Consider the following 15,855-nt stretch of genomic DNA (forward strand, 5'->3'; position numbering starts at 1 on the left):
ACTAGCAATCAATTTTGATAAGTCCTGTTTGTTTTTTCTCAAGAACACAAAGCGAGGATTTTAAGAGGAAAGTATATGAGGTTTGGATCTTTAAAGCAACTAGTGATAATCCTAGTAAATATCTGGGAATGCCAATGATGGGGAAAGTCAAAGTCAGAGGCTCTTTTGTTTGTTAAAAACAAGTTTAGTTTGAAATTACAGAGACAGAAACACAAGTTGTTGATGTTTTCTGGGAGGGAAGTGATGATTAAGGTAGTAGCAAGCACAGTACCTGTGTTTCCTATCTCCTGTTTCAGATTTTCAAAGAAGGTTTGTTTGAATTGGATAGCATGGCAAGGTTCTGGTAGGGTCAGAGGGAACAAGAAGGTAGAATACACTAGAAATCTTGGAGTTCGCTAAGCCTTTCAAAAGTGAAGGTGGAATGGGTTTTAGGAATCTAGAGTTGTTTAACAAAGCTCTCCTTGCTAATACTACATGGAGGTTGGTTCAAAATACAGATGCTTTATGGTGTAGGATTTTAAAGGGTTTGTATTTTTCGGATAGTGACTTTTCACAAGCAAAGCAAGGTTAGAGATACTCTTCAGGTTGTCTAACATTTTAGAAGGAAGAGATTTAATTAAAAAAGATCTTTGTTGGAGAGTAGGGACTGGAGAGAGGATCAGAGTTTTTGTGACAATTGGATTCCTGATGCTAATGGGTATGCATTGGCTTCCAGAGATTTGGATGAAGAAAAAGAGAGTTTGACTGTGAAGAGCTTAATCAGGAATAATTCTTGGTGCTTTGAAGCAATGAAAGATTGATTCAGTGATGAAGATAAAGCTCTCATTAACTCTTTTAATACTGCTGGATCAAATTTGGCAGATAAGTGTCTTTGGATGATAAGTAGATGGTAATTATTCTCTGAAGTTGGGGTATAGGGTAGCTAACTTTAGGCAGAGAAGACGGTGGAAGATTGAGAGATCCAGGAGGTATCTAAACAGCTGTGGAATCAATTGTGGAGGCTGAAGATCCCTCCTGAGGCAGCTCATTTTATGTGGAAAGTAGTGAGTGGAGCTTTGGCCATCAAGGAAGCTCTTTTTAGAAGAAAATACTCTAGTACACCTACCTGATATTTGTAGATGTCAGGTGGAATCAATTAAGCATGCTTTATTTTTACGTCTAAGGGCTGAGAGATGTTGGTTTGGGTTACCTTTGTCACTAAGATTCAATAAATCAAGATGTGTGATGTGGCCAGGTGGATGGAGGAATCGATGAATCAAAAGATGGGACATGATGATTTTAGTATCACTCTTTTTGCTACCACCTGCTGGAAAATTTGGAAAGCTGGGTGCAGGCATATTTTTGGATGCTATTAGATGTGTAGCAAGGGTGTTAAGGCTAGTTAGAGATTATGATGGGGCTCAAAAACAAAGGGGGAGACATAAGATGGAGGGCAATGGTGTTGAAAGAGCGAGAATTTGGAGGGCACCTGAGAATGGAGCAATCAAGTTGAACTTGGATGCTTCTTTCAAGTTATTTGATATGGCTGCTTCTATAGGGTTGTTGGGAAGAGATGAGAATGGTGTGTTTGTTGGTGGTTTTTGGGAATGAAGGTTAAGGCATATTCAGCTCTTATTGCAAAACCTTGGCAATCCTGGAAGCTTTAAATTGCAGTGAGAGGTGGAAGAAAAGAAGGTGATAGTTGACACTGATTGTCAAGAGCTGTTTCACAGATTGAGAGCTTCTGAATTCAAGGGATGCGAGTTGAGCTGTGAAGATGTCATGCTAAGCAGCTATTCAAAGTTGTCTTTGTCTTTGGTTTTTGGCAAGGGCAATAGAGCTGCTGACTGTTTAGCAGCAGAGGTTTTAAAAGGAGTAGTACCAAAAGGATGGTTTTCTGAACCACCACCCTTTTTGTTTCATATTCTGCAGCATGATTTTGAGCTTTCTAGGACTGGTATTGGCTAACTACTTAGAGTAATTAAGAGATAGATAAAATCTTTGAAAAAAAGACATACAAAAGTAAAACGAGTTAATATTCAATATAATTCCTTTAAAATCTCATTGATTGTGCATAATTGTTCCCTGTCTTGGGTTTCTCACAAGGGCGGTAGACCTACTGATTATTTAGCAGCAGAGGTTTTGAAAGGAATGGTACCACAAGGATGTTTTTCTGAACCACCCTTTCTATTTCATATTCTGGAGCATGATCTTGAGCTTTCTAATTGTGACTCTTTATCTGGTATTGTCTAACTACTTGTTGCTTGTTGTTCTTTGTTAAGTGTTGTTTTGTTGTTCTACTGGTATGTTGAGTTGTATGCTAGGATTTTCTTGAGTGTTTGCTTTGGCTTCGGCTATTAGTTATTTGCGCATTGCCAATAAATCATGTGTTGCCTATAGCATTAAACTACTTATTCGGCAGTTTTATCCTATCCCCCAGAAGTTAACATGTGAAAAACTTTAGCTGGAAAACCTTTGTTTAATTTCACAACATGCAGACCAGTTCTTCTATTTGTTGAACAATTAAAATATCTTATATTATTCTTCATCAGTTTGAGTTATATTTAAATTTTTATTTGATTTCTATATTATAATTTGTAATTGATTTTATATCTATTAAAAAATCTTTTGTTTATTTCAAATTTTTAATTCATATGCTGTGATTCTTTTAGAAAAATGTCGATATAATTTTAATTTTAATTAAATGATAGAGTTGTTACCATGTGTTTGTGTGTGTTATAGAAAAGAAGAAATTATCAAATACTACCTCCGGTCCTAATTATAAGAGCCAATTGACTAATTTGAGGAGATTAGGGAAGTAAGTTGAGTTAGTTATTTGTCCTAAATAGGGTTGTCTTTTCTAAAATATCCTGCTAATCAAGTGTCTTGATTAGAACTATCATTGTAGAATGATTATTTTAAAAAAAGGGATAAATATGAGAGACAATGGATTGGGTCTTATATTTAGGACCAAAATAAAGTCAAACAGGGTCTTATATTAAGGACCTAATTATACAGAAATTATCAAATATTATTAAATGGTATGTTTACGAATAATTCTAAATTGACGTTAAATATTTAAAAAAATTTCAAGTAATGCTCATTTCAACCAAAAGAGTAAAATGTACCAAGAATTTTTTTTTTAATTTGTTCAAGTCTTTGTAAAATTTAGAATGAAAAAAATTAAGAAAATCATAAATTACACTAGTATTTCTTTTGAAAAATAAAATTTTTGTACTGTTAATTATTGAATAAGTATTTAATTTGAAATGAACGAATTTGAAAAATAAAAAATTGAAAAAGAAGCATAACAGATGGAAAAGTGTACTCTAGGGGAAAAAATATAAAATTAAAGTTGTTAGGAAACACATAAAACCTAGAAAAAGGACCGGCATATAATAAGTATGTATGTTGCATTTAAAGTTGGTTGGACAAGCATTTATGAGTTTCATTTATTGTATAATTTGCAATTGATCTTTTATACGTATCTAAATAATTTTTGTTTATTGTAAATTTTTTAATTACTACGTGGTAATTTTTTTAAAATACTATAATTTTAATTTCAATTAAACAATGTTGAATTGTTGCAACTCATATATACATAATAAATAAGTAAAAACAATTCCAAACTCATCTGTATTTTAATATTATTTAAATATTAAGATGAGAAAAAATAAAATTAAAGTAATTAAGAGACAGAAAAAATCTTGATAAAAAAGTATTGTATGGTTCGGAGTTTTGTCATCAAAGGGTATATGTGAGGATTTTGTTTTTCTTTGTTACAAATTTCAAGACATCCATTTGTTCATGATTGCGATTTTCGAGAAAAACAAAATCTCATTTTACATAAACATATTAAAAAGAAAAGAAAACACTCAAGTAAGCGCATGCCTGTAAATGAGTTAATATCCAAATATAATTCTTTCAAAGATGTGCAGTTGCTTATTGATTGAGGAATGCTTCCCTCTAATCGATTATCATCAACATCAAAGACTTCAAGTAAAGGGAGATGATGACACATTTCTTCAGGCAAATTACCCTTTAAATGATTGGTGCCAAGACTAATCATTCTCAAAGAAGGCATGTTCCAAAGAAATGAAGGAATTTCACCTATAAATAAATACAAAATATTTGTTAATTACTTGTTAGTATGGCAAGCATGTTCCTAATAAATTCATCCGTACACAAGCATATAAATAATACGAGGAATTTTGGTAATTAGATACTTAAAATTAGTAGAAAATAATTTATTTTTTGTTGGACCGTAGTTTAAAGGGACTCTTCTAATATTAATGACCAATTGGATGTTAAATTTCTTTCAAAGAAGAATTGCTGAAGAGCAGAGATTATGGAATTAATCTCACCGAATCTAAAATGAACATCCAAAGTATTTATATTCTATATTATAGTTATTGAAGTACTTAAACAGGCTCTATACTTTAAGATCTGAGGATGAATTCATTATAGGCAAAAAAAAAAAAAAAGGGCTGAAATTTTAGTTTTTCTTTAAGGAATTAAAATACTTTTAGTTACAAATTTTGGAGATAAAGCATAAAATTAAAGATGAAATTTTACCCGTTTTAATATAAAAGTAGATAAGATACGAGAGTTACGTAAATGTTGATGAGAGAATTAGAAATATTATGAAATCTTTTCAAGTACAAGTCCTATCATCAAATAGAAACAAGCATTATATTGATAGCCAACACATACTTATTCTATGATCCAAAATTAAATTTTATTTCTCTTTTTAAAACATTTTTGCTGAGGTAAAAATGGGAGGTATCCCTGAAGATTACTATACCACACCCACGCACTGATAGTCCACAAAGTTTTTCAGACCGGTTTTTACAGGGCTTTTCTAATTTTTTTAATGATCTAACATTATATTTTATTTCTCTTTTCAAGGATTTCTATTATGAATGCAAAATCTTTAGTAAGCTTCTCATGATTCTTTAACATGAATGAAAGAAATGAAAAGCAAAATCTCATTTTAAAATTATTTTTCATTCCAGAGATGAAAACAAAAAAACAAAACACAAGCAAAACACACACACAATCTAAGACAATCATAATATTAACTAAAGAATTTCGAGGCTTGTCAGATTTCCAATCTCACTTGGAATGATTCCTGGACAAAGTACATATGAAGCCATTTTATTGATCAAAGTATAGAAATGATGTGGTAGATTAAGACTAAAATTTAAAAAAAATTGTTTTTCACATTTTAAATATAGCAAGTGGTCCCATCAGTCCATGATCTTACCTTTTCTTTATTTGGGCATTGTAATATTGTTTGCATATAATATACACAAATAATAAAGAAACTTCACGTGTCTTACGTACTAATTTCTAAACTTGAACATGTGTGCTATACTGATTATCCATGCATAAATATTAAAAAGGGAAAAGGCAAATTTCCTCTAACCATCAAATTTCTTACCTCCCTTTTAATATTGCAGATGAGTACATTAAGTTTAACTATATTACTTTTATGCATTGCTAATTAATCATGTACGGCATAAAGCATTAGACTACTCTTTCAGCAATTTATCTCTTTTGTTTTGTGCAGTTTCAGTGAGAAATTATTAAGTATACTTTGCTCTGTTTAATGAATCACATTTTTTTTATGTAATCTCCGATGCTTTCTCCCTCATGTTGATTTTTCATACTTCTTTTAATTTTAAAATAAATAATGATTAAGAAGTTATTAGTGGAGAGTTTTATGTTGAAGATAATTATTATCAATTGAACGTACTGAATAATTCCACTTTATAATTATTCACAATTGATATTTTATAATTATTTTATTTAAATAAATTTCTTGTTTATTGTAATAAATAAGGAAAAACGCACCTGCAAACTTTTCTATTTTTAGTATTAAACTTATCCCTCATATGTGGAGAACTTGCCTTAAATATAACAAAAGAATTTCAAGTAATACTCATTTCAATTCGGAAGAGTAAAATACAAAAGAAAAATTATTCTTTACATTAATTTCAACTCTTTTAAAAAATTTAAAATAAAAAATTATCAAAATTATTTAATTTTTGTTGGTAAGAATCATTTAATTTGAAATTAATAAATTTGAAAAATAAAAAATTACATGTGGGCAAGTGGGCACATTATACGCTGAGTACTTAAAAAATTCTGTTTTTGAAGTGGGCCCATCACCTCAGTTGATGAGGTCATGATCCTATCTTTCCGTTATTTTGGGATTGTATGAAGGAAAAATGGCAAATAAAACATTCTCAAAAGAAAAAATGGCAAATAAAAACCCCTAATATGTGAAATTATGATTTAGAACCCTTAATTTAAAAAATGATAAATAAAAACCTGATCCTATATTGAAAATATGAAATTTTAATGAAATGTCTGAAAATGACTAGTATTGCTTTTAAAAAATAAAAGTTTTTATACTGTAATTATTGAATAAGTGTTTAATTTGAAATTAATGAATTTGAAAAATAAGAAATTGAAAAAGAAGCATAACAGATAAATAAATGTACTCTACAATAGAGAGGGAAAAAATATAAAATTAAAGTTGTTAGGAAACAGATAAAATCTTAAAAAGGTACTGGCATATAATAGGTATGTAAGTTGCATTTAAATTTGGATGAACAAGCATTTTATGAGTTTCATTTATTGTATAATTTGTAATTCATCTTCTATACATATCTAAATAATTTTTTTATTGTACATTTTTTAATTAGTACGTTATAATTTTTTAAAATATTATAATTTATGTTGAATTGTTACAATTTATAGATATAATAAATAAGTAAAGCCAACCCCAAACTTATATGTATTTTTTTTTTAATGATCCAAAATTATATTTTATTTCTTTTTTCAAGGATTTCTATTATGAGCGTAAACTCTTTAGTAAGCTTCTCATGATTCTTTAACATGAATGAAAAAAATGAAAAGCAAAATCTCATTTTAAAATTATTTTTCATTCCAGAGATGAAAACAAAAACAAAACAAAAAACAAAAACACACACGATCTAAGACAATCATATAACTAACATTCTTACCTTGCAAAATGTTCTCACGAAGACTAAGGACTTGGAGGTTTGTCAAATTTCCAATCTCACTTGGAATGATTCCTGGACAAAGTATATATGAAGCCACTTTATTAATCAAAGTATACAAATGATGTGGTAGATTAAGACTAAATTTTAAAAAAAAAATTGTTTTTCACATTTTAAATATAGCAAGTGGTCCCATCAGTCCACGATCTTACCTTTTCTTTATTTTGGCATTGTAATATTGTTTGCATATAACATACACAAATAATAAAGAAACTTCACGTGTCTTACGTACTAATTTCTAAAACTTGAACATGTGTGCTATACTGATTAATCCATGCATAAATATTAAAAAGGGAAAAGGCAAATTTCCTCTAACCATCAAATTTCTTACCTTTTAATATTGCAAATGAGTACATTAAGTTTATTATATAACTTTTATGCATTGCTAATTAATCATGTACGGCATAAAGCATTAGACTACTCTTTCAGCAATTTATCTCTAATGAAGGAATTTGTTTTGTGCAATTTCAGTGAAAAATTATTAAGTATACTTTGCTCTGTTTAATGAATCGACATTTTTTTATGTAATCTCCCATGCTTTCTCCCTTATGTTGATTTTTCATACTTCTTTTTAATTTTAAAATAAAATAATGATTAAGAAGTTATTAGTGGAGAGTTTTATGTTGAAGATAATTATTATCAATTGAACGTACTGAATAATTCCACTTTATAATTATTCACAATTGATATTTTATAATTATTTTATTTAAATAAATTTCTTGTTTATTGTCATAAATAAGGAAAAACGCACCTGCAAACTTTTCTCTTTTTAGTATCAAACTTATCCCATCCTACAAATAAGTCGAGAACTTGCCTTAAATATAACAAAAGAATTTCAAGTAATACTCATTTCAATTCGGAAGAGTAAAATACAAAAGAAAAAGTATTCTTTACATTAATTTCAACTCTTTTAAAAAAATTTAAAATAAAAAATTATCAAAATTATTTAATTTTTTGTTGGTAAGAATCATTTAATTTGAAATTAATAAATTTGAAAAATAAAAAATTACATGTGGACAAGTGGGCACATTATACGCTGAGTACTTGAGAAATTCTGTTTTTGAAGTGGGCCCATCAACTCAGTTGATGAGGTCATGATCCTATCTTTCTGTTATTTTGGGACTGTATGAAGGAAAAATAATAAATAAAAACTTCCGGTATATAAAATTGTGATTTAAGACTCTTAATTTAAAAAATAGTAAATAAATATCTGATCCCATATTGTATATATGAAATTTTGGTGAAATATCTGAAATGACTAGTATTGCTTTTGAAAAATAAAAGTTTTTATACTGTAATTATTGAATAAATGTTTAATTTGAAATTAATGAATTTGAAAAATAAGAAATTGAAAAAGAAGCATAACAGATAAAAAAATGTACTCTACAATAGAGAGGGAAAAAATATAAAATTAAAGTTGTTAGGAAACAGATAAAATCTAAAAAAGGTACTGGCATATAATAGGTATGTATATTGCATTTAAATTTGGATGAACAAGCATTTTATGAGTTTCATTTATTGTATAATTTGTAATTGATCTTCTATACATATCTAAAAATTTTTTGTTTATTGTACATTTTTTAATTAGTACGTTGTAAATTTTTAAAATATTATAATTTAATTTCAATTAAACAATGTTGAACTGTTACAATTTATTATATATAATAAATAAGTAAAACCAACTCCAAACTTATCTGTATTTTAATATTATTTAAATATTAATACAAGAGAAAAAAATAAAATTAAAGTAATTAAAAGACAGAAAAAAATCTTGATAAAAAAGTATTGGGTGGTTTGGAGTTTGTCATCATTAGCATATGTGAGGATTTCATTTTTCTCTGTTGCAAATTGCACGACGTCCATGATTGGGATTTTAGAGAAAAACAAAATCTCATTTGAGGGAAAAATATTAAAAAGAAAAAAACACACAAATAAATAAGTACATACCTGTAAATGAGTTAGGACCCAAATATAATTCTTTCAAAGATGTGCAGTTACTTATTGATTGTGGAATGCTTCCCTCTAATTGATTATGACCAACATCAAAGACTTCGAGTAAAGGGAGTTGATGACACATTTCTTCAGACAAATTACTCTTTAAATAATTCTTGCTAAGGTCAACACGTCTCAAAGAACGCATGTTCCAAAGAAATGAAGGAATTTCGCCTATAAATAAATAAAAAATATTTGTTCATTAGTTGGCAGTATGGCAAGGATGTTCCTAATAAATTCACACGTACACAAGCAAATAAATAATACATGGAATTTTAGTAATTACATGCTTAAAGTTAATATAAAATAATTTAATTTTTTGTTGGACCGTAGTTTAAAGGGGACTCTTTCAATATTAATGGCCAATTGCTGCACATCAGAGACTATGAAATTAATCTTATCTAATGTAAAATGAACATCCAAAGTATTTAAAAAGGCTCTAACTTTAAAATCTGAGGATGAATTCATCATAGGCAAAAAAAGGGCAGAAATTTTAGTTTTTCTTTAAGGAATTTAAATACTTTTAGTTACACATTTTGAAGATAAAGCATAAAATTAAGGATATAATTTCACCTGTTTCAATTTAAAAGCGGATAAGATACGAGTTATGTATATGTTGACGAGAGAATTGGAAGTATTAGGAAATTTTTTCAATTATAATTCCTTTCATCAAATAAAAACAAACATTATGTTGATAGCGAACACATACTTATTCTACTGATCCAAAATTAAATTTTATTTTTCTTTTTAAAGACATTTTTGCTGGGTGAAAATTGGGAGGTACTCCTGAAGATTACTATACCATATTATATATTGATAGTCCACAAAGTTTTTCCAAACCAGTTCTTACAATGCTTCCCCAATTTTTTTTAATGATCCAATTTATATTTTATTTCTTTCCAAAGATCTCTGCTATGAATGAAAAAAATGAAAAGCAGAATCTCATTTTAAAATTATTTTTCATTTGAGAGATGGAAAAAAAAAAAAAAAACAGAAACACACAACACGGTCTAAGACAAATCATATAATTAAAACTATAACCTTACAAATTGTTGTAACGAAGAAATGATTCCTGGAGCCATTTTATTGATTAGAGTATATAAATGATGTTTTAGATATCAAGTGGTGCCATCAGTCCGTGACCTTACCTTTTTTTTATTTTGGCATTGTAATATTGTTTGCATATAATATATATTAAATAAAAAAGAAACTTCATAAATACCAAAAAGGGAGAAAGCAAATTTCCTCTAACCATCAAATTTCTTTCCTTTTAATATTGCAAATGAGTGCATTAAGTTTAACTATAATTTTTATGCATTACCAACTAATCAAGTACAGCATAAGACATTAGAATACTTTTCAGCAATTCATCTCTGCATGAAGGATTTTTTGTGTGTGTGTGTGTGCAGTTTTAGTGAGAAATTCTGAACAAAAAAGTTCCACATAATGTTTAATGAGTCCACAACTTTTTTTGGTGTTACCCACCTACTTTCTCCCTCATGTTGATTTTTCATACTTCTTTTAAATTTCAAATTAAAATAATTATTAAGAAACTATTAGTGGAATTTTTTTTTTGTGAAAAGCTTTATTTAATTTTGTAAAGAATTGAATGTACTGAATACTTCCACTTCAATATGAATGACTTAAAATAAAACAATTTAATTATTTGTCAGACTATTTAAAACATCTTATATGCTCATTTTTTTTTATGAGCTTTTTTTCTCAACTAGTTTGAGCTCAACTACGGTTGAACTTGTGTTTATTGAATTATTATTGCGTTTAAATTTTTCAAATTGAATTCTTTATAATTATTCACAATTGATATTTTATACTTAGTTTATTTAAATAAATGTTTATTCTGCTACTAATAAATAAGAAAAAACACAACTGCAAACTTTTCAGCTTTTAGTATTAAACTTGTCCTACCATAGAAAAATTTTCATATATTACTAACTCTGGCATGTCTAAAAACAAGTTGAGAACTTGCCTTAAATATAACCAAATAACCTCAAGTAATACTCAAATATAACAAGTCAAGAACTTGCCTTAAAAATAATAGGCTACTATCTTCAACCAAAACCAAAATAATAGGCTACTATCAATTCATAATTTGATCTTTTAATATTTTGGGATTGTAAATTATTATTTATATTTAAACCTCATTATGGATATGCATGGAGTTGTGTTAATTAGAGGCTTAAAATTATTAGTAAATAATTTAGTTTTTATTGGAAAGCAATTTAAAAGGGGATTTTCTAATATCAAATAATTCGAAATTAAAATGTCTTGTAAAGAAGAAATGTGAGAGGCAGAAGAGGCAGATGGTGGAATTAATTTCACCTATTTAAAACGAACAACCAAATTATTTATATTTTGCATTTAAGTTTTCTAAACCCTGTGTAGAACAACATAACTTTTTCCTGATGCAAATTAGTTAAGAAAAATTGATTGTGTAAAACATATCATGTATACTAGAATCTTCATCACTCTTAAAGCAATTTCAGCTAAAATATTTTGCAAACATCATAGAACAAGCATATTATATATAAGATTACATATAAGATTCCGCTTTTATACTATTTATAATGTTTTATCATTCTATAATATTAGTAGATAATATTTTTCTAATTTTATTTGAGATATATTCCCTTTACATGTCATAAGAACATATGTGATCGACACAGACAAGAAAACACAAGAGAAAGTGAAAAATAAGAATAGAAGGAATATGATCTATGCAAATGCTGATTAGTTTATTTTCCAATGATTCAGTATTTCAATTTGGGATGAAGAGAAAGAATCAAGTTCCATGTCTTTAGAAGTAATCTAATAAAAGTATTATTCATTAAATTTGTAATGCAAATTCGTGACTTATCAAAATTTAAGACAATCATATAATCATTAAAATTCTTACCTTGCAAGTTGCTGTTGCCAAGATCTAGCAACTGAAGTTTGGTCAGATTTCCAATATCAGTTGGTATGCTTCTTTTGTTGAATTTGTTATCACCCAATTGTAATTTTAATAATTCTGTGCACTGATGCCAAGTGGAGGGTATTTCACCAGACATATCATTTTCATTCACCAAAAACATTTCTAGTTTTGGAAGCCCAGCGCACACATTTGTTGGGAGACTCCTCGATAAGTTATTTGTTCCAAGTGAAAAGTGTTGCAGCACTGAATTGTTGAATAATGAAGATGGTATTGAACCAACAAGTTGATTATCTGAAAGATACAATTTCTTCAATTTTGAAAGATTCCCAATCTCACTTGGGATGCTCCCTTCAAATATTAGAGGGGAAACAAAGAATAATGTCAGTAACAATTTTTATTTATAATAAGTTATTATGCACATTAGAAAATTTGTATTTTTAAAAAAACACATATAGTAAGACTTGCACATTTTTGAGAAATAACACAAATTGATTTTAAATGATAAAACACAACTAGAATTATTATTTATAAAAAGTAATAACCCTTTCCATTTGGCTGAGCCATTGACCATAGAACATACTGGGCTATTCCACGAGGCCAATACCCAGTGTTTTCTGCTTTCTTTTTTTTTTTTTGAGCAAAAGTGTTTTCTGCTTTCTTTTAGTTTGTTTTTTGCGAGTTAGATTATTTATCATTGTTATCTTTTCAGATTTTATGGATTAATTAATTCAGATTGAGTTTCTTCAATGAAAATTGAGGGAACAAGCTGAGAAACACACCGAAATCCAATTGACCCCTGCTTTTTATCATGAGACTCCCAGAAAAAATAATTCTTGTTCACTACAAAATTAATTTAGATTATCCAAAACAAAATTAAATGTTCCGATTACGTTTTTTTCTAAGACTTGCTCACTTTGAAAAATTAAATCCTTCAGAACCTTTTTAATGACAGAATAGTAAATATTTATTTTCAAAGATTGATGATGACCCTTTAGATCCGTTTGGACTTATATTCTGTTCCCCAACCATTTTAAAAATTGGAGGACGAATTTTTAATTAAAAAAGAATAGAAAAATTCTGGAAAAAATAAGAAGAAATGCACAAAAATATAAAAAATTAGAAAACAAAAACTAAATGTTCCAAATATGTTTCTTGCAAGACTTACTCATTTTTTAAAATAAAAACTGTAGACAGTTTTTAATAGCAAAATAATAAAAATTTAATTTCATAGACGGACGATGAGCCCATAAATCAGTTTGGACTAAATTATAACAATACTCTTTTTTCCCTGTGTTATGACTTTACTAACCGTTTCAGAAACTAGATGACAATTTAGCAAACTCATTATTCACTGATGTCTGATGAAATATTGGAATATAATTAATTTAATGCAATCATATAATTAAATCAATAAGCTGATTCCAATATATAATATTTTTATTTTTATTTTTTTAAAGATACAATATTTTTAGTTGTTAAATATCACCAATCTCTTTTGGAATGTCTCCTTAAAATATTAATGGGAAAAAGAAAGTAATGTTAATAACAATTTCTTTTTTTGCGTATGACAAGTTATTATGTACATGAGACAATTTATATTTTTTTTTAAAAAAATACAGTAAGACTTGCACATTTTTTAAAAATAACAAAATTATATTCCAAATGATTAAACACAACTACAGTATTATTTTTAAAAAGGTAATACTAATGATTCTGATGACGAATGGCTTTTTCCCTTTGAAAAAGAATAGAAAAATGTTGGCAAATATTTAAAAAAATCATAAAAATAACACAAAATTAAAAATTAAAGACAATCAAGAGAAACCCAGATTCCCCTAGGATGTAAAATTATGCTGGCCAAATATGCTAGTTTAGAACAAAGACAAATATGAATATTAAAAATAATTTTAAAAAATACCTGACAGCTTGTTATAAGCCAAACTCAATAACTCAAGCGAAGATAAGTTGGAAATTGTTTGGGGAATGTTTCCTGAAAGTTTGTTAATTGCAAGACGTAAAATGTTCAATCGCAGAAGTCTTCCCACCTCAAGTAGAATGGTCCCTTCAATGGAATTACTAGCCAAATCCAAAGTCTCCAGCCTTGACAAATTGGATAGAGATAGTGGAATAAATCCACTAAGACTGTTATTTCTAAGATTTAGTTGCTTAAGTGAAGATAAATCTCCAATCCATGTTGGAATTGGCCCATGAAAGTCATTGCAGCTCAAATTGAGTAGTTCCAATCTACGCAATTTAACTAGCTCTTTTGGTATTTGATCATGAAAATTGTTCTCACTAAGGTCAAGTTCAACAAGGAATGAGAGATTTCCTAGTTGTGAAGATATGGTACCCTTAAGATCCATGCCACCAAGATTCAAGGAGTGGACTCTTCCGTGACGAGTATTGCATGTGACACCAATCCAGCTGCATGAAGAAGAAGACACAAACCAATTAGCTAAGAAATTGTGTGGATCTGAAGTGATAAAAGATTTAAAGGCAAGAAGTGCAGATTTGTCGGTAGTGATATTTGTATCACTCCAAGCTAAGGAGGCCATGAAAGAATGGAGTAAGAAGAGGAAAACAAAGGAAGAAGGTCTTCCCATTACGTGTAGCATATCAGACTTATCAAAATCTCAAGTATTCTGCATCCAGGAATTAACATACACGACGTTTTATACTTCTTTGATTCCAAATCAAAAAAATTGCGTAGTTGGAAAAGAACATCTTTCGTGATAAGGTTAGAAGAAATTCAACTAAAAATTAATTATTTTGCTTGTGGTCGCATGTGGCCGGCTATGGAATTAGGAGAAGCTTTGCGCTTTAATTTCATTGCGTGTTGAACAAATTCATCTCTGGGACCACACTTTTATTATTGAAAAGAAGCTTGCGTACGTGGATACATTGTTCCTTCAATATTTTTGCATTTTCTTTTCTATTGTTTTTAATTTTTGGGTGAGACAGTTGTTCCTTTCCTCAAATTAGCCACCATGCATAAAATCTAAATTGATGCAAGAAATTTGTGTTTTGTATTATTCCTCTTTACCATTACACGTGGTTAATTCAAATTAATCAATTTACGCATATTTTTATAAGCTTGCAGCTAATTATTCAAGGCAACCAGTGTATATTTTAATACATATGAATATTGAAATTATCATTTGATAAAAGATTTGCGAGTAAAGCAAATAATAAAAATGTTAGGATAAAAATTATTAATTACTAACGTGTGTGTATTTATATTAGTGGTTGAATTTTCAAACATTAAGTCATCCAAAAAAAAAAGAAAAGTTGATGCAACGAAAAAGACAGAAAATGACATTAGTGATGAGAATAAATTTTAACCTACAAGTAGTCTGCTATCACATGGAAGACCAAATTTTCATTTTCATTGATTTGGTCTAATATGGGAGAGTCCCGAAAGAACGTTGCCAAGAAGAAACATACGCGCCAAAGACATCATACTCCACTTCATAAGAAACGACTTCTAAATATCTCCTCTTATATGGATATTTTATTTTGTTAATATCATTTTGGTCAAAGAAAAATACTACTTAAAAATGCACGTAAATAATACAATTTTATGTATATTGGGATACACTGGGAAAATTTGAAGCACATGGAGGCATGAGTCTTTTGCAAGTCCCACAAGTCCCCTTTCTAAATTATAAGTTTTAATTAATAATAATTACATAATAATGGTTTATCAAAAAAACATTACATATTAAAAATTAAGGTTTAGTGCTAGATTAGCTTGAAACAATAGTTTTTTGATATAAAATAAATATGTGAGAACAATTTTATCTGATAAAATATAAAAGTGATTATTCGTTAAAAAATAAAAATAATTATCTTAAGTCCTAA

The 15,855-nt window shown here is 28.5% G+C and overlaps 1 protein-coding gene across 1 annotated transcript; it reads right to left on the bottom strand.

The window, feature by feature from the left end:
* Window positions 1–5,060: 5,060 nt before the first annotated feature.
* On the bottom strand, window positions 5,061–14,597 carry LOC114737635 (probable LRR receptor-like serine/threonine-protein kinase At3g47570). Its single transcript, XM_028925585.1, has 5 exons — window positions 13,913–14,597; window positions 11,977–12,342; window positions 9,018–9,236; window positions 7,014–7,085; window positions 5,061–5,110 (listed from the first exon to the last, which is right to left on the bottom strand). The coding sequence occupies exons 1-5, from the start codon at window positions 14,595–14,597 to the stop codon at window positions 5,061–5,063; spliced, it is 1,392 nt and encodes a 463-aa protein (XP_028781418.1).
* Between the last annotated feature and the right edge of the window lie 1,258 nt (window positions 14,598–15,855).

The sequence above is a fragment of the Neltuma alba genome, unplaced genomic scaffold, assembly GCF_004799145.2.
Source record: "Neltuma alba isolate B1F8T4 unplaced genomic scaffold, ASM479914v2 tig00013473_pilon, whole genome shotgun sequence".
NCBI classification, from domain to species: Eukaryota; Viridiplantae; Streptophyta; class Magnoliopsida; order Fabales; family Fabaceae; genus Neltuma; species Neltuma alba.